Genomic DNA, 24,830 nt, shown 5'->3' with positions numbered 1-24,830 from the left:
ATATGCCGCTTAATGGCATGCGGATAATGAAACAAACAAAGATCTACAAAGAAAAACTGAAATTTGACGCTAATTGTGAATATTCAGAAGGTTGGTTACAGAAATTTAAGAAACAGAATGGCATTAAATTTTTAAAGGTTTTAAAGATAAAGAATTTGCTGATCACAAAGCAGCAAAGAAATTCATTGATAAATTTGTGAAGATCATCGCTGATGAAAATCTAACAAAGAACGAGCCTACAATACTGTTTGGTTTTATACCCTACTGTTACGTGCCTCAAGGAGATCTGTGATTTTTTTTTGTGAGAATGATGTAATGGTCTTTTGGAGGTCACCTGAGGTAATTTTCCTGCCGATGTGAGGTCACGTGATGACATGTTCACCACGGGTATATAAGGGAAGACCTCAGATGACACAGTTAGTTTTTAGTTTTCCAGCTAGAACGTGTGTTTGTGTCTCCGTTTCTGTTGCGTATTTATTTTATGACGCAGTTTCTTCTCTTAAAATGGAGTGTTACGTTCTGTTGCAACGTACAATAGTGCTGGACTGGCAATTTTTGCTCGATGTGTTGATGTACCTTTTTCCAGCAGTATTGGAGAGTGAAGACTTTATCGAAGTACAGGATATGAAGGATTAAGAGAAGTCAGGAATGTTCGGTAGTTTAATAAAGGATCGACCTTATTGAGTCTTCGTTGAAGGAGTAGCGACCTGCATTAAAGATAACTCTTGACAAAAGAGAAAGGAAGTTCATGCAAGGTGCTCCCTAGAAATTAAGGTCAGTTGTTTTAAGCCGTTTATTTCCTCCACCGTGAATCCTTTGGACAGAACCAGCAGGAAAGTCGCGTCTATGAAGAAATCCTTCTCTAGAGAAGTCTCTCCCAATTGAATGTATAAATCTGTTGGACCTTCGAATTTACCATTTTAAGAACTGTATCTGACTTTACCGCTTTAAGAACAGTTTTCGCATTTAACGCTTTAAGAACCAGTGCCGAATGACGATTTGTTGAACGGCCGCATAGTGGTTAACTTCCAGTTAAGGTTTTCATTTTTTAAAATTATTTATCCGTGTTTAATAAATGTTTGGTTGTTTTTATATAACCTGTCTTGATTGATATTCATTGTTGCCGGTTAGTTAACACCTACATAAACCGAAAAAAAAAGTAAAGTACAAATACAACGTACTGTAACCTTTTAATCAAAATACAGCATTGGAGGTGGAGATTAAAAGCCTGCCGTTGTTTGTTGTTGTTCAACAGCCGATCCAGATATTTTCCTGATGCTGCCGTGCTGCTTTTGTTACCATGCACACATTATATTTTCATTATATTAATGGTATGTAATAATTGTTACTGTTAAGTACAAATGTATGATGAACAAGTGTAAGATAAAGACTTCTTACCAGTCGCATATAAATTCAGAGTCAGAAATGATGGCGATCCCAAGCTATCTCATTACACAGTATATTCCAAAATCCCCAAAAATCCGAAATCTGAAACACTTCCGGCCCCAAGCAATTTCGGATAAAGGGGTACTCAACCTGTATTATAAAACCCTTGGCTTTAGAAAATAAAGCGAAATAGTAATATAATCACAGTTTTGGGACTTTTTTCTTGTGTCTCTGAAAACAATTAACGTATTTATTTAGTTTTTGTTTCTGACATTTTAGCTGGTGCAATAGCATCTGTTAGCTCGAAGAAAGCACTCGAATTTAGAGTTTCTTTTTGAAACTATCGAGCCAGACTTTAACTTAAGATTCTTTAAAAGAAAAGTATTCTTTAGTACTTTTCTTGTTGTTTGCATAATATGCAAGTCTTTTTTTAAATTATTAAACTCACCCAGTTTTTCTTGTGATTGGATCATTGGAAGAGTTCCATATCTGTCCTTAGCAAAGTCCTAAAAAGGGAAACCATGTTTAGTATACTGGAGGCTTATATATATCGTGAACGATAAATATTCTATAGATCAGGGGTTCCCAGCCTTTTTTATGTCATGGACCAATACCATTAAACAAGGGGTCCCTGGATTCCAGGTTGGGTACCCCAGTATAGATGATAATTTGATTATAGCAATTTCATCTGTAAAGCAAATGGCATTCTACCGCCACAAATTTTAAACAATTGTATTGATACATTTAAGAAGGCCTTTGTTATTCTTCACAGGAACTTCTATCACTATTGCAACTTACTATGAAGTTTATAAGAAGCTATTACATACAGTAACTTTACATATACAGTGCCTTGTAAAAATATTCAGCCCCAAACCTTTGTTCACCTAAATGAGTATTTAGCTGAGAATTTTTATTCATAGTAGAGCCCTCCCCATAAAAAGGGACAATTGTAAAGCATGAGAAACTGAAAATACAAAACCTGAAATGCCAGCAGTTCAGAAGTATTCATCCCCATTTGCTCAGTACTCAGTTGAACCACCTCTTGCAGCTATTATAGCTAGTAATCTTTTTTGCTATAAGTCTCTTAGCTTTGCAAACATGATAGACACAATTTACCCATTCCTCCCTGCAAAATTAGTTGGGGAGCAGTGGTAGACAGCAATTTTGAGGTCTTGCCATAGATGTTTGATCAGGTTAAGGTCAGGACTCTGGGCCACTCAAGGACATCCATTTTCTTCATTTCAAGTCACTCCATGGTTGCTCTGGCAGTGTGCTTTGGGTTGTTGTTATGCTGAAAGACGAACTTCCTCCCCAGTCTAAGCTTTCTGGCAGAGGCTATAGCAGGTTTTTATCCAGGACCTCTCTGTATTTAACAGCATTCATTTTCCCATTAATCCTGACCAGATTTCAAGTCCCTGAAAAGCATCCCCATTGTATGCAACCTCCACCACACTTTACCGTAGGCATGGTGTTACCTAGCTGATGCACAATATTAGATTTACGCCACATGTATTGACTAGTGTTGAGGCCAAAAAGTTGCACTTTAGTCTCATCTAACCACAAGACCTTCTACCATATCTTTACAGTATCTTATCAGTCACTGATTCTTGAGACTTCAGTGAAAACATGTCCCACTAAGAAAAGTGCTAATTCCATAGAAAATGAGTAACATTTTCTTATTTAAAATACTCAGAGCTGATCATCTGATGGTCTTTTGCAGAAACGCAGTGTTTTTTTCATGTTTGTTTTATAGACAATAGGTGCAGAAGTAGGCCATTCGGCCCTTTGAGCCAGCACCGCCATTCACTGTGATCATGGCTAGTCATCCACAATCACTACCCCGTTCCTGCCTTCTCCCCATATCCCTTGACTCTGCTATCATTAAGAGCTCTATCTAACTCATTCTTGAAAGCATCCAGAGAATTGGCCTCCACTGCCCTCTGAGGCAGAGCATTCCACAGATCCACCACACTCTGGGTGAAAAAGCTTTTCCTCAAATCCGTTCTAAATGGCCTACCCCTTATTCTCAAACTGTGGCCTCTGGTTCTGGACTCACTCATCAGCGGGAACATGTTTCCTGCCTCTAGCATATCCAATCCCTTAATAATCTTACATGTTTCAATCAGATCCCCTCTCATCCTTCTAAATTCCAGTGTATACAAGCCCAGTCGCTCCGACCTTTTTATGACAGTCCCGCCATCCTGAGAATTAACCTTGTGAACCTACGCTGCACTCCCTCAATAGCAAGAATGTCCTTCCTCAAAATTTGGAGACCAAAACTGTACACAATACTCCAGGTGTGGTCTCACCAGGGCCCTGTACAACTGCAGAAGGACCTCTTTGCTCCTATATTCAACTCCCCTTGTTAGGAAGGCCAACATCATATAATTTTTAATTTTAGAAATTATATGATTATATGATAGCCCAGTACCCAAAAAATCAATTGTCCTCAGACAAGAAATTATCATTTCAATTTGATAAAAAAGTGTGAAAAAATTCATTTAAGATGTATATATATGACAGATGAAAGAGTAGAGTGAAAAACCTCTTTAAAACTAAAAGCAGTGAATTTACAACAATATTTACTCTTATTTTGTGGTTGCTCAAAATGTGTCCCAATTTTTTGTCAACACCATCAGATATTTATAAAAAAGCAATAAAATCAGGCAACCACATGTTCAACTATTTTCCTGAGGACCCCCTTTCCACCCTCTACATCTGCTAAATGCAACAAGGTCAAACAAGCTCCTGTAAGTTTGCTATTTTTCAATAATTTTTACATATTTATTCATGTTGCTACTGTCACAACCAATACGTGTCAACACTGTCTCTTTTGTATAGTGTGACGAGAATACACATAATAATTAAGATGTTTGCTGGCCTGGGTTAGCATCAGTGACATCAGCAAGTGGTCTGCCACCTGCCCTCAGGGGAAGGAGCGATAAGGAACAATGGAGCAGCGTCTGGAGATGTGTAATGAAGGGACGGGGGAGAGAGAGCTGTCTGGAGCAGCTCCTCCCTTTGAACCTTGAACTGTTTGAAGTGATGGACAGGCGATACCCCAGCAGGGGGATAAAAAGGGACCGGTTCGCTAAGGCAAGACACACACGCCACCCAAGGTAACGAGACCCTGGAAGCGGTACGCTTCTCACGAGTCGGTGGGAAGTACCAGACAACGGCCAGGGTGGAAAGGTACGATCAGCAGGAACCCGGTGTGTGTCCGCCCTTGCCTGGGTGCCGGGCTCACTGCAGAGGATCGACCGCATCTGGAGGAGGGGTCACAGTCGGTGACCTCAGGTGACATCACCAAGGACCCGCCCAAAAGCTGCTTGTGAGCCATATCGTCGGTCTGTGAGTGAAGCCATGTCTGAATGATCAGTTGTTCCTGTTCTCTCTCTCTCTCCCCCCACGTTGTCCATCGCCATGGCAACGATTACTGCGAACTGAACTACTAAACTGGACTGAACTTTTGAGTCACTTTGAAATTTGGTCATTTACCCCTAGACAACGATAGAGCTTGATTGATGCTGTTATCTTAATTCTGTGCACATGTGTGTTTATCATCGCTGAACTGTTGCATTTATTATCCTTTCGATTACTGTGTTGCTTGCTTCTTTAATAAAACTTTCTTAGTTCTAGTACTCCAGACTCCAACTGAGTGATCCATTTCTGCTGGTTTGGCAACCCAGTAACGGGGTACGTAACATAAGTGGGGGCTCGTCCGGGATTTTGAACGCTAAATTTGGGACGGAGTAAATTGATTGGGTTAAAATTCCCGAAAGAAAGAAAAGACAAACAGCAGAAATGGAGGCTGAGGAATTTATAAAGGCGCCGACCTTGGAGGCATTAGAGGATGCCAGGAAATTGGAATTGATAGCTGTGGCCAAACGGTTGAATCTTGCTAAGGTGAAGTCGACAATGAGGAGAGAGGAGATACACAGAGCTATTGTAGAGCACTATGTATCTAAAGGTGTGTTTCCCCAAGGTGAGCTGGGGGTGGTGTCTATTGAAAAACCTGCTGGAGACGCGGTACAGGTACAGCTTGAAAAACTGAGACTCGAGCACGAGTTCCGGGTACGGCAGTTAGAACACGAAGAGAAAGAGAGGGACAGACAGTTGAAGAGAGAGGAGAAACAGAGGGAAAGGGAATTTGAGCTGGAGAAGTTAAAGATAAGGGCCGAGCACGGGCTCGTGCCGAACCAAGGTGGAGGGTTCCGGGCGACCCAGGAGGTTAGGCTGGTTCCCCCATTTGATGATACCGACGTGGATCAGTACTTCCTCCACTTCGAAAAAGTGGCAATAAGTCAGGACTGGCCGAGGGATAAGTGGGTTGTCTTACTTCAGAGTGTACTGAAAGGGAAAGCCCAACAAGCTTACTCAGCTTTGTCCGCAGAAGATGCCCAGAGGTATGAGGTGGTGAAAGAGGCCATCCTCAGGATTTATGAGTTGGTCCCGGAGGCATACCGGCAGAGGTTCCGGAATGCGAGGAAACAGTGGGACCGCACGTATTTGGAGTTTGCCCGTGAGATGCAGACATATTGTGAGCGTTGGTGCGCCTCGAAGGGGGTAGAGGGGGATTATGACAGACTGCTACAACTGATCCTGATTGAGCAGTTTAAAGGTTGTGTCCCTGAGGGTATGAGACCCTACCTAGATGAGAAAGAGGCAGCCACGTTAGCCGCAACTGCTAAGTTAGCGGATGAGTATGTGTTGACGCATAAAATGAAGTTTGCCCCGAGTAAAGGCTACCAGAAGGGTAGTCAGGACGGCGGGGAGAGTCCGCCGGAAAAGTCAGAAAGTAAGCTGGGGACTAGTGAAAAGGATAAGGTAGACCGGGAGCAGTCTGGTAGGAAGTCTCCTGGGGTCGTCTGTTATAATTGTGGGAAAGTCGGACACTTTGCGTCCAGGTGCTTTGCCCCAAGGGAGGAGACGGGGAAAGGAAAAACGGCAATGTTGAATGGCTGTATCGAGCTGTTAAGCGAACCGCTAGGGAAGGACAGGTCTGAAAAAGTCCAGGAAGGGCGCGAGAGGTTTATCTCGGCCGGACTGGTGTCAGTGAAGGAGGGGTTAAAACCAGTTCCAGTGCGGATCTGGAGAGACACGGGAGCGTGTCAGTCACTAATACTGAAGAGTGTATTAGAGTTTAGCTCAGAGACCCAGACTGGGGAGGTAGAGGTCAAAGGTGTTGGGGAAGGGACAGAGTCAGTCCCTTTGCACCAGATACACTTACAAAGCAACCTGGTCTCTGGACTAGTCACGATCGGGGTGAGGTCCGAATTACCGATGAAAGGCGTGGAAGTCTTGCTCGGTAATGACCTCGTCGGGGGAATCATGTTCCCAGTCGTGAGATTGACAGTCGAGCCTGCCAGCGTTGAGGCCCCGCCCATGGACTCACAGGTTCATCACGGGCCCGCGATAATGAATTTAGCTGAAACGTTTCTGCCAACCTTGTATGAGACGGGGTGTAGTGAGACAAGAGGTAGTGAGGGAGCTGGGACGGACGTAGCAGTAGCCAGGAAAGAATTTGTGCAGACGCAGGAGCGAGACAAGGGGCTGATGGTTTTGGCAGAGACCGCTCTCTCTGACACAGCCTTGACAAGGGAACTAGTAGGCTATTGTGCGGAGGAGGAAGTGCTAAGGAAGAAAGGGAAATCAAGTACAGTATCCGCAGATGAGGAGTGGGGGGTGGTGCAAAAGAGTTATGGGGATGAGGTTTTTAACATGGCCCACGAGGTACCCCCCGGTGGACATTTTGCGGTGCTGGAGGAAACAGTTGGTGGAATCATGAAAGAGATTTACCGGCTGCCCAGGGGGAAAAATGTTATTGATTATGACCGACGCGAACTGAGACGGTCACCGGCTTTTGATATGCTAACAAACCTAGTCGGTGTTAGCGTGGAAATCAATGAAGCTAGGGGCCCCCTGATAAGAGGAAAAAACCATTTTGAAAAGATTAGTATGGGATCGATCAAATGGGAGAAGGCTATTGTTTTGTCCAGGTCTACTGATAAGGTCTCTCCCTTAATCCCCGAACAAAGCGAATCTTTAGAAGAAGTAATTAAACGACTCGCACCCGTGTGTTTGATTGTCCCGAGGCAATGCAAAGAACTGGGACATTGGGTGATGTCTGTTACAATAGGGCAGCCTAGTAAAGAACATTCATATATAATGAGTAATTCAGTGACTAAAGGGCTGATGAACACAGAGGTGTGTATTGGCAATCTAATACGGCTGTCTGAAGCCAGTTTGATAGTGAACCTTGAAAAAAATGAATTCGGCCACACGAAGGTCACTTACCTGGGAATTGTGGTGACACAGGGGCAGCTGGCAGCGATGCAAGCTACAGTGCAGGCTATCGCTGACCTCCCAACCCCGACAGACAAGAGGGCCCTCAGAAGGCTCTTGGAGATGGTGGGGTACTGCAGGAAGTTTTGCAATAACTCTGCGGTCAATACCCGTCCCCCTCCTACTAAGCCCTTGCGAGAGAAAACTGAGTCGGAATGGGACGACCCTTGTTATTGTGGTCTGGGACAAAACCAAATGAGAGGTTACATTGGTCGCAATTCATCAGTGTTTTTGGCCACTATGAAGTTTGCTGAGTTGGAGCCTGGTCTAAGGGATTATGAATAACACGTGTAAAAGGAACAGAAAATGTGATGACTGTCTGTCAAGGTGTTGACAGCTTCAAACTCACTGTGTTAGCCAAATAGCTGATAAAGATGTATATTTGCGTATGTATCAAATAATGTATTCATGTTTGTAATTTTTACCTCCCGGTAAAAATCCTTAAAGGGGGGAAGTGTGACGAGAATACACATAAAAATTAAGATGTTTGCTGGCCTGGGTTAGCATCAGTGACATCAGCAAGTGGTCTGTCACCTGCCCTCAGGGGAAGGAGAAATAAGGAACAATGGAGCAGCGTCTGGAGATGTATAATGAAGGGACGGGGGAGAGAGAGCTGTCTGGAGCGGCTCCCCCCTTTGAACCTTGAACTGTTTGAAGTGATGGACAGGCGATACCCCAGCAGGGGGATAAAAAGGGACCGGTTCGCTAAGGCAAGACACACACGCCACCCGAGGTAACGAGACCCTGGAAGCGGTACGCTTCTCACGAGTCGGTGGGAAGTACCAGACAATGGCCAGGGTGGAAAGGTACGATCAGCGGGAACCCGGTGTGTGTCCGCCCTTGCCTGGGTGCCGGGTTCACTGCAGAGGATCGACCGCATCTGGAGGAGGGGTCACAGTCGGTGACCTCAGGTGACATCACCAAGGACCCGCCCAAAAGCTGCTTGTGAGCCATATCGTCGGTCTGTGAGTGAAGCCATGTCTGAATGATCAGTTGTTCCTGTTCTCTCTCCCCCTCTCCCCCCACGTTGTCCATTGCCATGGCAACGATTACTGCGAACTGAACTACTAAACTGGACTGAACTTTGAGTCACTTTGAAATTTGGTCATTTACCCCTAGACAACGATAGAGCTTGATTGATGCTGTTATCTTAATTCTGTGCACGTGTGTTTATCATCGCTGAACTGTTGCATTTATTATCCTTTCGATTACTGTGTTGCTTGCTTCTTTAATAAAACTTTCTTAGTTCTAGTACTCCAGACTCCAACTGAGTGATCCATTTCTGCTGGTTTGGCAACCCAGTTACGAGGTACGTAACAATAGAAAGAAATATTTTAAATTATGACATATATTCATGCATTTTAAGTAGAGGCCTGAGGCAGCTAGCAACAGAGAGAAAACATTATCGCTCCTGTATGCAACTCATGCATGTCCTGTAAAAAAGTGTTTTCGTCACCACCGTCAGACATCAACACAATCAGGTTTTCTGTCTGACAGTGGTGACACACAGTTTGACGGTGTTGACAAAAACATCCAAATCATCCTCAGTGGAGGTTTGAATATAATTTATGATCACAATAAACAGTAATATGGCTTGTAATGTTTCATTAACCACTTTATTTATAATATACATAATTTCCCCTTTATCTCTTTCACACACAGGCCTACAATATCTCCTTACTATATGTATCCCCAATGACTAAAACCAGAAATGAATTTAGTTGCACCATTTCATAATCATTTTATAAAACTTCACCAAATTAAACATAATTAAATTCATAGTAATTTTGCACAATTTCATAGTAATTCCATTAAATTCTGACCTTCCTTTTATGTATTTTAGGAAGTTATAGCACCAATCAGTGGAGGAGCAAAGGAGAAGAAACAGGGAATACCAAAAAAAGTGGACAGAGAAAACATTTAGTGAGCCAGAGTTAAAGGAGGAATACCTGAGAAAGGAAAAGCAAAGATGGAAGAAGAGAGTAGAGGATGGGAAGATAAAAACGATCAGTGATTTGAATGAAAGGGAAAAGAGGAGTAAGAGAAAGGCATAGAAATGTAGACAGCAAGAGTCAAGGGAGCGTAAGAGAGAGGGCCCAGAACGCCCAGAAACTCCGCCAGATAGTCCATTGGATCAGACTATACAGGAGCCAGCTCGCAGTAGGCAAGGGAAAGGGCAAGAAAGAAAACAAGAGCAAGATACTTGAGAGAGATGAAAGCTTTGAAAAATAAACTTCAATAGATAATAAAAGATAGGAACAAACTGAAAAAGCGTTGGCCACAAGCGCAAACTAGAAATAAAAAACACAAGAATCACCAAGAAAGAAAAAGAGCAGATTCTACAGGGAAGCAAAATCTTCCATGAAATGGTTGGGAGAAGCCTTTGCAGTACTCAGTTCTATCATATTGCTGAAGGTGACATGTAGACATATGATGCACTCCTTTCTCAACCACTATAACCTGTACCAGCAACAAGGAAAATCCATCAGGTCATACCTTACGGAAACAGCATCCATTGCAGATCATTGTCATGTTTCTGCAGTAAGCCACAGAAATGCCAGTGTTTCAGCCCAACAACATTTCAGTTGACTGAAAATACACATGGCAGGGTACAGGCTGAGGAGAATGATGGCCCTACCACAATGGGAAAGAACAGAGGGCCTTTGGTAATGCTGATGGAGGAAATGGAGCAGGAACCCCAGAATGGTCCTGACAGGACTACGACAGATATATCTGCTGGTGTCATTAATTGTGGAGATTGGCTTGCTGTCATTTTTAACCAAAATTGGTGGTTAGCAAAGGCTGTAACTGCGGATGCTCATCATCGATGTTCAAGTGGAGTTTTTCCACCCTTATGGGCCCAACACGCGCTTCCATCCAAAGCCAAGTGGAAAGGATATGTGCTTCGTACCAGTTGAAGATATTCTGGTCAAACTGATGGAGCCATCATCACCGGGTCATGCAAGCAGGACAAGAGAGATCTACCACCTGTCTGCTGAGGTCATGGACTTCATAGAGAAGCATATTAATCGTCTACTTCCTGATAAAGCTGACTGGAAGTTTTTGAAGATTCTCAAGCCCAGAAATGGACGGAATTTTTTTTTTTCCTGATGTGTTTTCTGATGTTTATGCTTAAACATTGCAGTTGTACTGCAGTTTTTATTTTGCCGTTTACCGTTGTTGTTAATATTTACAGAAGGATAAAATGTATATCACAAATTGTTATTTGTTGTACCAAATTGATAAATAAAGTTGTTAAGCAAGGAAGCATTGACTTGAATGGTGAAAAAGTTGGAATTGTTTGTTGTAATTAGGCCACTGCCACCATCGTCAGATGGAAATTCCTTTGTTTTAAATTAATATGCTTACAATCTGTTCCTCCAAAACAGTTGATTTATTAAAGTAATTGTCTCTTTAAAATTAAAAATGTGTTTTTTTTATGTCCAAAATGGTTATTTTGTATATTTAATGCTAATGATAAAAGTTGCATGATGTAAGAGTTCTTAAAGTACACATGAAATAGTATTAAAAAAATGAACAAAAGTGAATATTCAACATTTAACAGCATATATGTGTACCTATGGTGTTGACACAATGATTTAAAAGCTCTAAATTTATATAAGACTAAATAAATAGAAATAATTAGCTTTTTATTGTGTCTGACTGTGTTGACAAAAACTAAGTGATGACAGGAAAAACACATCTTTTAAGAAAAAATTAAAAAATCAGGAGGTTTCACCGAAATATTGCTTGATTGCTGAGACCTTGTTCTATAAACATATAAGTTTAGATTTCTTAACATTTAAATTTTTTTCTTTTCAAAATTAAAACCTGTTTTATCCACATTCTCAAGAACAGTGCAGTAACACCTTGTAAAGTCTTTATGGGGATGAATATTTTTTCAGCATCACAATTTTGGTTTTAAATGGTTGACAGGTTTTAGAAGTTTTCTTTTGACTTGAAATGATACACAATGTTTTGTAAATTAGCTCAAAAATGCTATACCAATACATTTTAAATTTGGAAAATGAGACAGTAAAACGTGAAAATAGCTGTGGAGACTGAATATTTTTTCAAGGCACTATAAATTTATAACTTTACATACAATACAGTCATAAAATAAATATTTAAGGTCTTGTCTAATTGGTTTAAAATTATTGTCAGAATCTTGCACTGAAATACACTCTGATGCTAATTTTGTTATTGCAATATCATCGGCCTTAAAGACCCAAGATTGAAATTCAACCTAACATTGATTAAAAATTGTTCAGAATCCATTAATAGCCAGACCCCTACAACACCTGCATTCTCAAAAACATTTAATCAACTTAAACCTTTTGCTTTGATCACCACCATATTAACTTGTGGTTTCCACATGGAACTCAAGTGAATACACACTGGAAAATGTTCAGGAATATTTTTCGCCATCTTTCCCACTCCATGTTCATGAAGAGTAGGTAGAAAATTTGCCCTTTATTTTTCAGGAATGAAAATGTCTCTACCTCTTTTTTTCCCCATTTGCAAGTTAGGTGCAAAGGTGGCCAGGGACCTTTGTAGGCATGCACACCCATGGCAGTATGACCCAAAGGCCAATTCAACTATTTTGATTATTTAGAAAATCATTTCAACAAAGAGTTCTAATTATACATAGTTTCTTAATGTATCCGAGAAATTCTTCAAGTTATCTATGGGGCAAGTTCACAATCAGGAACTAAGCTAATACAGCACGCAGCCACCATCTTAAAATACATCCTTCATCCATGAAGACTGATGTATCATGTTCCACTACAAAGAAAGAGACCTCTAAATACACATCCTCAAATGTAGAAAACAGAATGCTCGCCAGCATGTTTAATTTAAAAAAAAAATCAAGGGTAATGAACTAGAACAGGAAATGCAACACAAATATTTAAGGGAATAATGAATTGTGAAGCTTTTTGCATATCCTGAAGGCAGCCCAAGGTAATCAAACTACCCCAAGAGCCAGGTTAAAATTCCATGAATTTACAAGATGAAAGTGGATGCTCCCAAACAGACATACAAAATAACAAAACTGCACTAAAATATCATCATTCTGGGACACAGCCGATACAAGAATGAAAATAAAATCATGTAGGTGATGGATGACTTCCATGTGATATAATCAATACAGAAGAAAACATGTATTTTTAAGAGAACCAAACATGCTTAGGCTTTAAAAATCTTTAGTTACCAAACTGGGAACTGGCGATTTCAAGACTTATTAATGGACCAGATGAACTATGCTGCAGTGTTCTTAACGAGGTAGCTGAAGAGGTTGTTAAGACATTTGCAATGATCTAAGAATCACTAAATTCTGGAACGGTTCCAGAGGACTGGAAAATCATAAGTATCATTCCACTCTTTACGAAGGCACGGGGGCAAAGGGTAGGAAAGTATAGGACAGTTATCAACGAATGATTGGCAACAGCTTAGAGTCTATTATTAAGGATGAGGTTTTGGAGTATTTGGAGGCACACCATTAAATGAGACAAAGTCAGCATTGTTTCCTTAAGGGGAAATCTTGCCTGACAAATCTGTTGGACTTTGAGGAAATATGAGGCAGGTTGGACAAAAGAGAGTCAGCGGATGTTGTTTCCTTGGATTTGACACGATGCCGCACATGAGACTGCAAAACAAAACAGCAACAGATGGCCGAGAGTGGGAATAAAGGAGGTCTTTTCTGGTTGGCTGCCGGTGACTAGTGCTATTCCATAGGGGTCAGTGTTGGGTCCATTACTTTTCACATTATAGGTTAATGGTCTGGATGATAGAATTGATGGTTTTGTGGCCAAGTTTGTTGATGGTAGGTGGAGGGGCAGATAGTGGTGAGGAAGCAGGGAGTCTGCAGAAGGACATACAGATTAGGAGATGGAATACAGTGTAGGAAAGTGCATAGTCATGCACTTTGGCATAAGGAACAAAGGTGTAGACTAATTTTCAAATGGGGAGCAAGTTCAGAAATCAGGGGTGCAAAGGCACTTGGGAGCCCTTGTGCAGGATTCCCTAGAGGTGAACTTGTACGAGTCAGTGGTAAGGAAGGCAAATGCTGTGTTAGCATTTATTCCAAGATGACTAGGCTATAAAAGCAAAGGTATAATGCAGAGCCATCATAAGGCATTGGTCATACTGCATTTCGAAAATTGCGAGCAGTTTTGGGCTTATCCAAGAAAGGATGTGCTGGCATTGGAGAGGGTCCAGAGGATATTTACGAGAATAATCCTAGAAAGAAGGGTTAGTGTATGAGAAGCATTTGGTGGCTCTGGGTCTATACTCAGTGGAGTTTAGAAGAATGATGAGGGAAATCTCACTGAAACAAATTGAATATTGAAAGGCCTAAATAGAGTGGACATGAAGAGGATGTTTCCAATAGTGAGAGTCTAGGATCAGAAGATACAGCCTGACAATAGAACTATGTCCCTTTAGAACAGTGATAAGGAGGAACTTCTTAGTCAAAGGGTGGTGAATCTGTGGAACTCATTGTCACAGACGGCTGTGGATGCCAAATCATTGTGTATATTTAAAGCAGAGATTGACAGGATCTTGATTGGTAAGATCGTCAAAGGTTAAGGGGAGAAAGCCAGAGAATAGGATTGAGACAGAAAGTAAATCAATCATGATCGAATGGTGGAGCAGACTTGATGGGCTGAATAGCCTAATTCTGCTCCTATGTCTTATTGCCTAATGGAAAAGTATTTACACTAACTTTGGCAAAGCTATTTAATGGTAAAAATTAGCAACATTTCTGGACACACTACAAATTGTAATATTTAATTTTTAAAAGTTAAAATAAACTTAAATTGTAAATTTAGATATAACCTACCTCTTCATCTGCTTGGTTTTCTGCTGCCTATAGGAAATAAAAATATTAATAATCTTAGTTACATCAATCATTTTTTAATAAAGTAACCAAATACAAATATTGATATTCATTTTAACATTAATTATGATAGCCAGGCAATTATATAATTATATAATACAATTATATTTTGTATTTAAAAATTTGAACAACTACATCTCCATAGCTAGATTTCAAGAAATTTTCCTTAAAGTACTTCTAAAGAAAATTTGTCAAATAGCCATCCTGATAACTTGAGAGCTGACTGCCAAGCTAAATAATCTAAATCAATACATGAGGAGTTAGCTAATCTTAGACAAAGTGGCAATTTGGTACCTCAGGGTCTTCTTTTTATGGATGAAAGATGTGGGTAAGAAAAAGCAAAGATATATTGGGAATCCCTAGTTATCATCTGGTGACAAATGCTGGAAAATGTCCATTTTGTGGACTTTGGGAGAGGACAAGATTTGGTTGGGGTGAAATACTTCCCATGATTACAGAGATTCTTGGTGCTCTCTAAAGAAGAATGCCCTCTGGGTAGGGCCCCAGAAGCTTGCTGACAACCATGAGATGCAGACAGCATGAATCATTAATGTCTGGGAAAGAGTGGGAAAAACCTGGAGTAAGACAAAACACAGCATACTTCTTGTGAATTAAAATACAAACATATTTCCTGCTCTGAATGCAGTAATCTTTTAACTTACAAATTAAACGCCACAACGTATGTTGGAAGAGTGGATTTCACAAAAGAGGCTAAGGTTCTGATATCTTTGAAGTTGAGCACAAGATCAAAGGCAAGCTAACCTCCATAACTTGAGCAAGATCTTCTGTCACCAATTATACTTACGAATTGTAAAAGCCACGTCTACATCTGCAAATCTAAATAATCTAGTTATCCATTTTCCAGAAATGGCGTGAGCAAGCTCACGCATCTGAAAACATTTTTAAACCAACCAATTTGGCTTGCTTCTCCGCCTTTTTAGCAGCCTTTTCTGCTTCTTTCTGTAGCTTCTTTGCTGCTTTCTTCGACTGTGCCTGGTCCTCCGGGACACTGTAGGATCAAATGGCGGCAATCACTGAAATGCTTTTGAAATGGCAATGCAAAATTATCATCTTGTTATTTCTACCTATTAACATTTTAGAAATGTCCTTCCGGATGGTAGTAAGTTATTAGGAAGTAGATGGAATTCTATTAGATGTGGAGATGATTTTGTATTTTACAATGCTGTATTCCACACTATATTCCCTATTAACAAAAATAATTATAATAGATCAAGGTTGACAAATAATCAAGTTGATATTCAATTATTAAACAACTTCAGGAAATAAACACACATGAACTTTTATTGTGGGATACCAGCTGTAAGGAAAACAAAGAGAGTTCCTCTAGCATTTTGTGCGTGTTGCATAAGTTCAAAACTTGTTTTGATGTTAGTCATCTTGTTACTTCCACTGAAATTAGAATGCCCAAGCCAGGGACATTCAGACATAATGTAATCACACTGGACTGGAATCAGACTCAGCGTCTGATGAGCACCAGCCACAGCTGACTTCCACAGTCAACAGCCTGGCTATCAAATGCTGTTCTGTAATTCTATAAATGCAACAGGACTAGAACAGATGTTATTCAGAGATAAGTAACAGATTTGCTTTTAGTCCTGAAGTCCATTGATCCTTTGTTATTAACATTAAATAGCTTTTATTAAACACAATGCTAGCAACAGGCGACACCCAACTCATTCAGCCCTGTTCATTCCATTGTAATAAAAGAACTGGGTATTTTTGTCTTTTTTGTGAATGTAACATTACTGCCAACTGAACATAATAAAACAGGAACAAAAGTTCGGTTGATGTACATTAATATTAAATATTTTGACATATAAGGCTTCAAGTAATACTGTTGATAAATTACGTACAACACTCCTAAATTCTTAAACACAAAATAATCTGCAGATGCTGGGGTCAAAGCAACATTCACAACACGCTGGAGGAACTCAGCAGGTCGGGCAGCATCTGTGCAAAATGGACGCTGCCCCACCTGCTGAGTTCCTCCAGCATGTTGTGAGTACTCCTAAATTCTTTGTATCCTGAAGGAACAAAATTTAAAGTTCAAAGTAAATTTATTGTCAAAGTACTTATATGTCCAACATACAACCCTGAGATTCATTTCCCCAAAGTCTAAATTAATTCCAAACTTTACACCATTTTAATCTACTGAAATTATAATCAAATTCAGCCGACCTTTTTCTTAAGCGTTAACATTCGTAGAGATGATTGCATTAATTTTTGTAATTCAGGGGAATGCTAAATACTAACGTAAAAACACTACATTTTTCAGGGAATAAAATGCATTTTTCTCCTGGAATATCTTGCCTTTATTCAAGTTTACGGATCTATATTCATAGCTCAACTTTTATCCATCAAATTACAGCCAGCAAATCACCATTAACGAAGATTTTCTTTCCCATGCCATATCCAGAAAACTCACCTATGTATGCCAGCTAATCCTCATCAATGCAATGCCCTTTGGCAAAGGCATACAAGATCATGAGGCATATTCCAGAATGGTCACCTTTTCAACCTATCTTGACCTGCCATTGACTCTATCATTGTGGTCGGCTTTCTGCTACAGCAGGTAATACACTGCCTTAAACCTATGGTGATCAAGGTTCACCGTTCCACTTCTGTTTGCACTGAATTTGTATATTAACCTTGTGATCATTTGGCTCTGCCTGGTTTTCTCCCACATCCCAAAAGATATGTTGCTTGATAAGTTATCAGGTGTATGGCTAGTGGGAGAATCAGGGTGGAATTGATAGGTTGCAATGTGTGAGGGAACGGGATTGAAAAGAATGTTCTGACAGCAAGCATAGATTCAAATGAGCCAAATGGCTTCTTTTTACAATGATAAAACACAAAATACAGAATTAGACTGCTGATTTGATTTTGGACCTTGAATTAGAAATCTGAATTAAGCACTGCAACTACTCATGTACTTAAAGATACAAGGTACATTTATAATCAAAGAATGTACAAATTATAACCTTGAGATTTGTCTGTTCACAGGCAGCCGTGAAGCAAGAAACCTGAAAGACCCCAATTAAAAGAAAGACCAACACCCAATGCACATAAAGAGAGAAATACACAAACCATGCAAACAGCAGAAGCAAGCAACAGCATTCTGAACCAAATTGAGTCCTTAGATCTGAATCCCCACAGCTGGCCCAAGCCTCAGTCTCAGTTCAACATATTAGCGGGACAAAGATGACAGACATGAAGCACAGCAGCCGGGCAGTCTCACAGCCTCAGTGTCGCGGAGAGAGGAGTGAACATCACAGGAGGGTAAGCAAAATCGGCCTCTCGCCTCCAGTCCCGACACCCTACCTTTCCGGTCTATTTGGGTCAGCGTTTAAGTTGTCCAAATAGTGGATCGTGCCTTGGATTAAGACCTGGGCCCCACCACCGTGAAACGCTCTGGGCCTAGACCATGCTACCCAGTGATTCACTCTGGATCCCGCTGCCCAGCCTGAAGCCGTTCTCCATCTCTCCAATCGGCTTGGCACTTATGGCAGTCCAACCTTGCACCCAGGTTAGTTGGACAGGCATTGAGACTCCCTTGTCTCAACGTCTCCTCTCTGAATCGCTCACTTCAACTCCATCTGTGTTGATTTTGCAATGCACCAGCACAGATCATCCTTCAAATTCACTTCACCTTCACTCATTGTTTGCAATGATAGTTTACCACAATTTACTTCAGAAAAGGTGTTATTTAGAAATATTTTTACCAAAATTCTTGCCTTTCGAACTACAGATAAGCTGTCACTCGCCTTCAGTGGCGCCATCTCAAATGGTGGTTTGTTCTGTTTCATTGCCACAAATTTCATTATTCTCCCTGGCTGGAGGATGCCTGCAAGCTCCGCATCTTTAGGGAGTGCACAGAGGCAGAGCAAGACCTGCTGCCTCACGGCTTGAGCAAGCCAGGTTCAATCTGACCTCTATTGCTGTCGAAGGGGAGTTTGCACATTCTTCAATAGCGTGGCTTCCTCTCAGGTGCTCCAGTCTTCTCTTACATCCCAATGATGTGTGCACTGGTAGAATAACTGACCCCTATAGTAGCTGATGGGTATATAGGAAAATCCTAACCCTTCCAACGGTGAATTATTCGTTTGGTTGTGACAGTGAACATTCTTGAGATGCCACAGTAGTTGAATGACTGGGAAATTAGCCTCACATGTCAAATAATTTTTTCGTGAAAAGTGGATTATGATAATATTTGAGGAGAAAAAATAAACTGGAAGTAGAAAATAACTGCCAAAACACAGAATAGAGCATAGGAGCCATATTTGCTGATACTGGTTACAAAGAGCACACAAGTCACACAATGTAATTCCCCAAGGAAGTCACATGCTAGTCTTGGTTGGAATATCATATGGCAAGAATGTGGCATGTATAATAATCTAAAATCTTACCTCTGACCTACAAAGAGATGAAGAAATCAAAACTTGGTTAAGCTAAAGCAGAGAACAGATGGACACATCAGCTTTCAGTTACACTTAAATCAATTTGTGCATTGGGAAAAAGGAGTGAAATCTTTGGTGTGACTGACAAAAGTTATACATTTAGCTAATGGAAGTCATTATAAAAGCCTAGGATGGTATGACTGTTAAAATGGGACATATTTGTGTGGAAACTTAGCCAAATTCAATCCAGTATTAGAGCAAAGGAAGGTAAGTTCACATGCACTGACACAATTCTGGTTCCAATCCACACAAACCCACAATTACTGTAACTGTTTTCTTTAAAATCCAGCTGTCCAAAACTATGAATGGATACACCTGCAGCTTTTCTGAATGGTGGGACAATGCGGAAAATTCAGCTTCAAACATTTCCTCTGATAAACAGGAAATCCTGACTGTGATTTCCTTCACACAACACTTAAGTGTCAAAGCTTGCAAAATAATAAAATCCACCATTAGCACCAATGTGTCCAACTAAAATCACACAAAAGACATTAACCATTTAACACTATTAGTTAACAGAGGATCAGTTAGGACAATTAACTTCCATACAATATTTTGGAGGAAGAATAATGACAGTTGTATCCACTCTGTAGAATCAGATATCCTATACGTCTTGATAACTTGCATTATTCAGCTGAAGGCAGTGAATGAGAAATGTAAGGACCCTGGTTCTGACAAGGGAAGTGTCATAGTATTTGAATTACTTGCTATCATCTTATTTTTAAAATAGCACACTCTGAGAGGAAAAACATGTTTAATGTCCTTTATCAGAGTGCATTATGAATAGATATTGTATCCCTTTGATGATAAACAGAGTTGTATAATGAATCATACAGCAATTAAATTACTCAAATGAAAGTAAAATGCAGCTGGATACAGCAAGTGGTACTCAGGAAGTGTGATTCACTGGCTTGTCCCTGCAATTCTCCATGTTGCCGTAGCATACAAACAACTCTGCTTTGCCAGATCTGCTTAGTAATGAAAAAAATGCTGTTTAACAGGAAAGTCTTCCAGCTACATTTCTAGATTTGCCACTGTTCTGTTTCCATAGGAAATCACCTGCAGATAACAATCCCAAACAGTAGTCACTGAAATAGCTCAAAGCTTGTCCTGACAGAGACACTGTCCACAGACCAGCTCAGAATTAACATGATTACAAACAAGATCAATGTTTAACAGAGGACAAGTCTGCCAGAAGACTCTTGTAGATATTGCATACATGAGAAACCAGTTTTCAGTGCATTGTAATTTATCAATACAAACAGAAAAACAATCTTTTAAGAGAGAGAAAATGACTAAAGCTGCATTCCTACCATGTGACAATAAAACATGAAAGCTGCTAGCAAATTAGATTAAGGAAGTGGCAGGCTAAAATGAGTCATTTTTATATTAGTAATAACTCTAAATAACAACAGTACTCTTTATACTATTTGTTCCAGTCAAATATAAGGGTATGGAAATTTATTTCTTTTACTCAAATAACCAAACCATCACCTCCAAAGATGAATATAAAAGATTCATTTATTTTTAATTGAAAGCTTCTGATTCCTCCAACTGATTCAACTGGCATTCCACACTGCATAACCATCCATTGGTGATGAGCAGACCTCAGGTAGCAGATCTCTGAGCCATAACCCTAGAATATCCTAAATGACTTCTGAAAGGCTTTTGAACATTCTTGATTATCACTGATTATGTATTTAAGGAAATATGAAAAATTATTTACTTAAAAAGCACTAGAGATGTTTCACTGATTGGAGACCTGTAGCTAGTGGTGTGCTGCTGGGACTGCAGCTGGGTACATTATCATCTATATTAATGATTAGATTATGAGAACACTCAGTCCTCTTTTATTGTCATTTAGAAATGCATACATGCATTAAGAAATGATACAATGTTTCTCTGGAGTGATAGCACAGAAAACAGGACAAACCAAAGACTAACACTGACAGAACCACATAATTATAACATATAGTTATAGCAGTGCAAAGCAATACCATAATTTGATAAAGAACAGACCATGGGCACAGTAAAAATTTAGATGATCATGAGGCAAACTGGATCAATAAATTTGCAGACGAAACCAAGATTAGGGGTGTAATGGACAGCGAGGAAGGCCATCAAAGCTTGCAAAGTGACTTGGACCAGCTCGGAAAGTGAACTGAGCAATAGCAGATGGAATTTAATGCAGACAACTGTGAGGTGTTGTACTTTGGGAGGGTAAACCAAAGGCAGGACTCACACAGATCCGTAATTCCTCTGAAGTGGCATCATCACAGGGTGTAGAGAGAGCTTTTGGCAGATGGCCTTCATATATCACAGGATTGACCAACAGGAGTTGGGACGCTACTTTTAAGTTGTATAAGATGTCAGTGAGGTGAAGCTTGGAATATCGGGTGCAATTCTGATTACCTACCTAAGCTTGAAGGAGTGCAGAGAAAAGTTACACGGATGTTACCAGGACTTGAGGACCCAAGTTACAGGGATAAGTTGAATAGGTTAGGACTTTACACTCTAGAGCACAGGAGAATGAGGAGAGATCTTAAGTAAGTATAAAAAATTATGGGTGGTATAGATAAAGTGAACACTTCCCCCCTCAGGTTGGATGAGATGAATACTAGCGATCATAGGTTTAACGTGTAAGGTGAAATATTCAAGGGGAATCTGAGGAGGAGACTACTTCGTTCAAGAGGCTGGTGCGTGTGTGGAATGAGTTGCCAGTAGATGCAGTTCAAATGTAACATGTTAAAGCTAAGGAGCCAAACACAAAGTGCATCCAGCCCCGAGCATAGGACATCAGTGGTCCTTCCCTGGACCAATGTAGAGTTCAGCAGCAAGGCAGCATTTGATGTAACAGAACAAGCCCTTCAACTCACAATGATTCCAAATGAAACGGCACATGGTCTACATCCTTCCTTTCTACGTCTGCTTGCGTGCCTCTAAAACATTGCTATCATCTATTTTGCCACAATTTCCCCAGTAGTGCATTCCCAGCATCTACCACTGTGTAATAAAAAATTTGACTTGCAATTCCACCTTGGCGTGGTAAGGGAGGAAGACGGCGCGGCTCTTTGTGGCAGGTTTGGTACCAGGAAGTCGGGTACACATGGTACTGCAGGTCTAAAGTGAGGTTAGTTAGTGCAAAACAGAGGGGAAGGTTGGTGAGACAGAGACACACACACACACACACACACAAAATATTGTACTCCACAAGTTGGTAGATGGTAATAAACTACTAACGCTAAGAGTTGATCAGTGTCGGGGCATGGGATGTCTTGAGAACAATGAAGGGAAGATGTGAGAGCCAGGGTGTGGAAGATGGGAAGGGAAACGAATGCGTAGGGCCGAGCGGAAGACAAATGCTGGAGGGCACAGGAGATAGAGATAAGAGTGTGTGTGTGTGTTTATGTATACATATAAGGGAAGCCCCGAGGCAAGAGGGTGGGCTGGACTGGGAAGCCCCTGTGGGGAGGGAGGGGTAAAGGGGAATTGGAAAGCCCCGACAAGAGGGTGGAGAGGATGATGCAACGTTCGTGAAAGCTGAGGTTCTGTCATCCTTCATTTTGAACTATAATTGTTTTATTATGGCCGCCTTTCTGTGCTTAAATCTTACCCCACGGCTTCTTCTTTTGTCATCTTGATGATTTCTTTACAAAGAACCGACTCTTTTAATGAACGAACAAATCTCGCCGGGAACCGGGTATTTGCCCCACTGCGCAGCCCTGACGAACCGGAAGAGGATTACTGCACGCCAGCCACCTCTCCGGGTGCAACAGACGTTCCCAAACATGGATCCGGACAGGCACAACTAGCCAGGGTGGTAGAATATGCGGACAGGCAGAAGCTTGGGTTTTTAAAAAAATCTGTTAAGCAATGGAACCTGAAAGAGTGGAAAGGAGAAGATCATTCTGAAAGTTAACAGAAAATAAAACTAATTTTAGAACAAGTTAAAAGTATGCTTTTACCATGCATGTATTTTTTAATCATCCAAATCAATTCCTGATTTATGCCCCGAAAGTAAGTGAGCAAAGTATGGTTGTGAGAGACAATATAACATTTGTTTTGGTGTAGAATCAAACGTCGTTTGGAAAATGCTCGTGTAGTCTACTGTTAGATCAGTGTAGCACTTGGAGCAAAAAACAATCTGCAGAAGGGACTTGATCCGCTGAGTTCCTACAGCATATTTTTGCTCCACATTTCAGAATTTGATGTACTTTGTAAAATTGTTTAATTTTAATGTCATTGTTTCAGGAAGATATATTTTTCTACACATTGTTTCTAACTGCTGATAATTGACATAAACTCTCAAATGAAGGAAATTCGATTTCTTTAATATCAGATCCTCACCACGTTCTACAGAGGTTGTATTGAGAGCATCCTGAGCATCTGCATCACAGCCTGGTTTGGAAATTGCACCATCTCGGATAGCAAGACCCTGCAGCGGATAATGAGGTCAGCCGAGAAGATCATCGGGGTCTTTCTTCCCGCCATTACAGATATTTACACCACACACTGCATCCATAAAGCAAACAGCATTATGAAGGACCCCATGCAGCCCTCATATAAACTCTTCTCCCTCCTGCCATCTGGAAAAAGGCACCGAAGCATTCGGGCTCTCACGACCAGACTATGTAGCAGTTTCTTTCCCCAAGCCATCAGACTCCTCAATACCCAGAGCCTGGACTGACACCAACTTACTGCCCTCTACTGTGCCTATTGTCTTGTTTATTATTTATGGTAATGCCTGCACTGTTTTGTGCACTTTATGCAGTCCTGGGTAGGTCTGTAGTCTAATGCAGTTTTTGTATTGTTTCATGTAGCACCATGGTCCTGGAAAACATCATCTCATTTTTACTATGTTCTGTACCAGCAGTTATGGTTGAAATGACAATTAAAAGTGACATGACTTGACTTGATTTGAGATTTCCTTATTTTAAGAATGTCTACAGAATCTCGATTCAGATTTCAGTGGAAGTAGTCTTAATACCAGGAGACACAAGGGATGTTGGGATCTGTTGCAAAAATTGCTGGGCCCACTGAATTCTTCAAGCAGTTTTTATTTAGACTTAGTGCCTCAGTTACTCAAAGCTATATTTTACCATTCATTTATTCCTTTGGAAGATATTGTCATAAAATCTATATAATTTGCTATGTCGGGATCTCCAGAGCTACAATATCTGAGGAAAGAAATGTCACTAACTACACTCGGATTTTACAATGTTGAACTCTAAGACTCAGTGTTTGGAAAATAAAATGCATGAGCCTTAATCACAAACGAGAAAATCTGCAGATGCTGGAAATCCAAGCAACATGCATGTTGCTTGCATGAGCTTTAATGAGTTATCAACAATGTCGTTTTGAAAAATTCCTTGTCTTAATATTTACTTTCCTATACATTAGGTTTACCATTTGTTTTCTTTAATACACTAACTTTGGCAATATATTATTTTCAAAACTATCTTAACTTTGTTTTTGAATGCAGATTCACAATCTGCTGAGGCATTTAAGTCTGGTGACCAACGAAGTTACAAGAGATCCAGGTACGATCTCCAGAAAGCAATCTCACAGGCAGAGTGGCAATCCCAGACTAAACTCGAATCAATGCAGGATGCTTGACAGCTGTGTCAAGATTTGAATGGATCTCTTATAAAGTAAGATCAAGTGACATAAGTGACAACAGGGCTTTGCTTCCAGATGAGCTCAATCCCTCCTCTGCTCACTTT

At 40.5% G+C, this 24,830-nt stretch overlaps 1 protein-coding gene across 1 annotated transcript in view; it reads right to left on the bottom strand.

Annotated features, from left to right (window-relative positions):
• Positions 1-22,848, bottom strand: part of dars1 (aspartyl-tRNA synthetase 1) — an 87,994-nt gene extending 65,146 nt beyond the window's left edge. Inside the window, exons 1-4 of the mRNA XM_063048637.1 lie at positions 22,721-22,848; positions 15,542-15,638; positions 14,573-14,599; positions 1,835-1,892 (exon numbers count right to left, since the gene is read on the bottom strand). Of these exons, the coding sequence (XP_062904707.1) occupies positions 1,835-1,892; positions 14,573-14,599; positions 15,542-15,638; positions 22,721-22,743 (205 nt within the window). The 5' untranslated portion in view covers positions 22,744-22,848. The remainder of the gene's footprint in view (positions 1-1,834; positions 1,893-14,572; positions 14,600-15,541; positions 15,639-22,720) is intronic.
• Between the last annotated feature and the right edge of the window lie 1,982 nt (positions 22,849-24,830).

This window comes from Mobula hypostoma, chromosome 5, assembly GCF_963921235.1.
Source record: "Mobula hypostoma chromosome 5, sMobHyp1.1, whole genome shotgun sequence".
Classification (NCBI taxonomy): Eukaryota; Metazoa; Chordata; class Chondrichthyes; order Myliobatiformes; family Myliobatidae; genus Mobula; species Mobula hypostoma.
The sequence above is the reverse complement of the archived record's forward strand: the minus strand, read 5'-3'. Positions and strand labels throughout refer to the sequence as shown.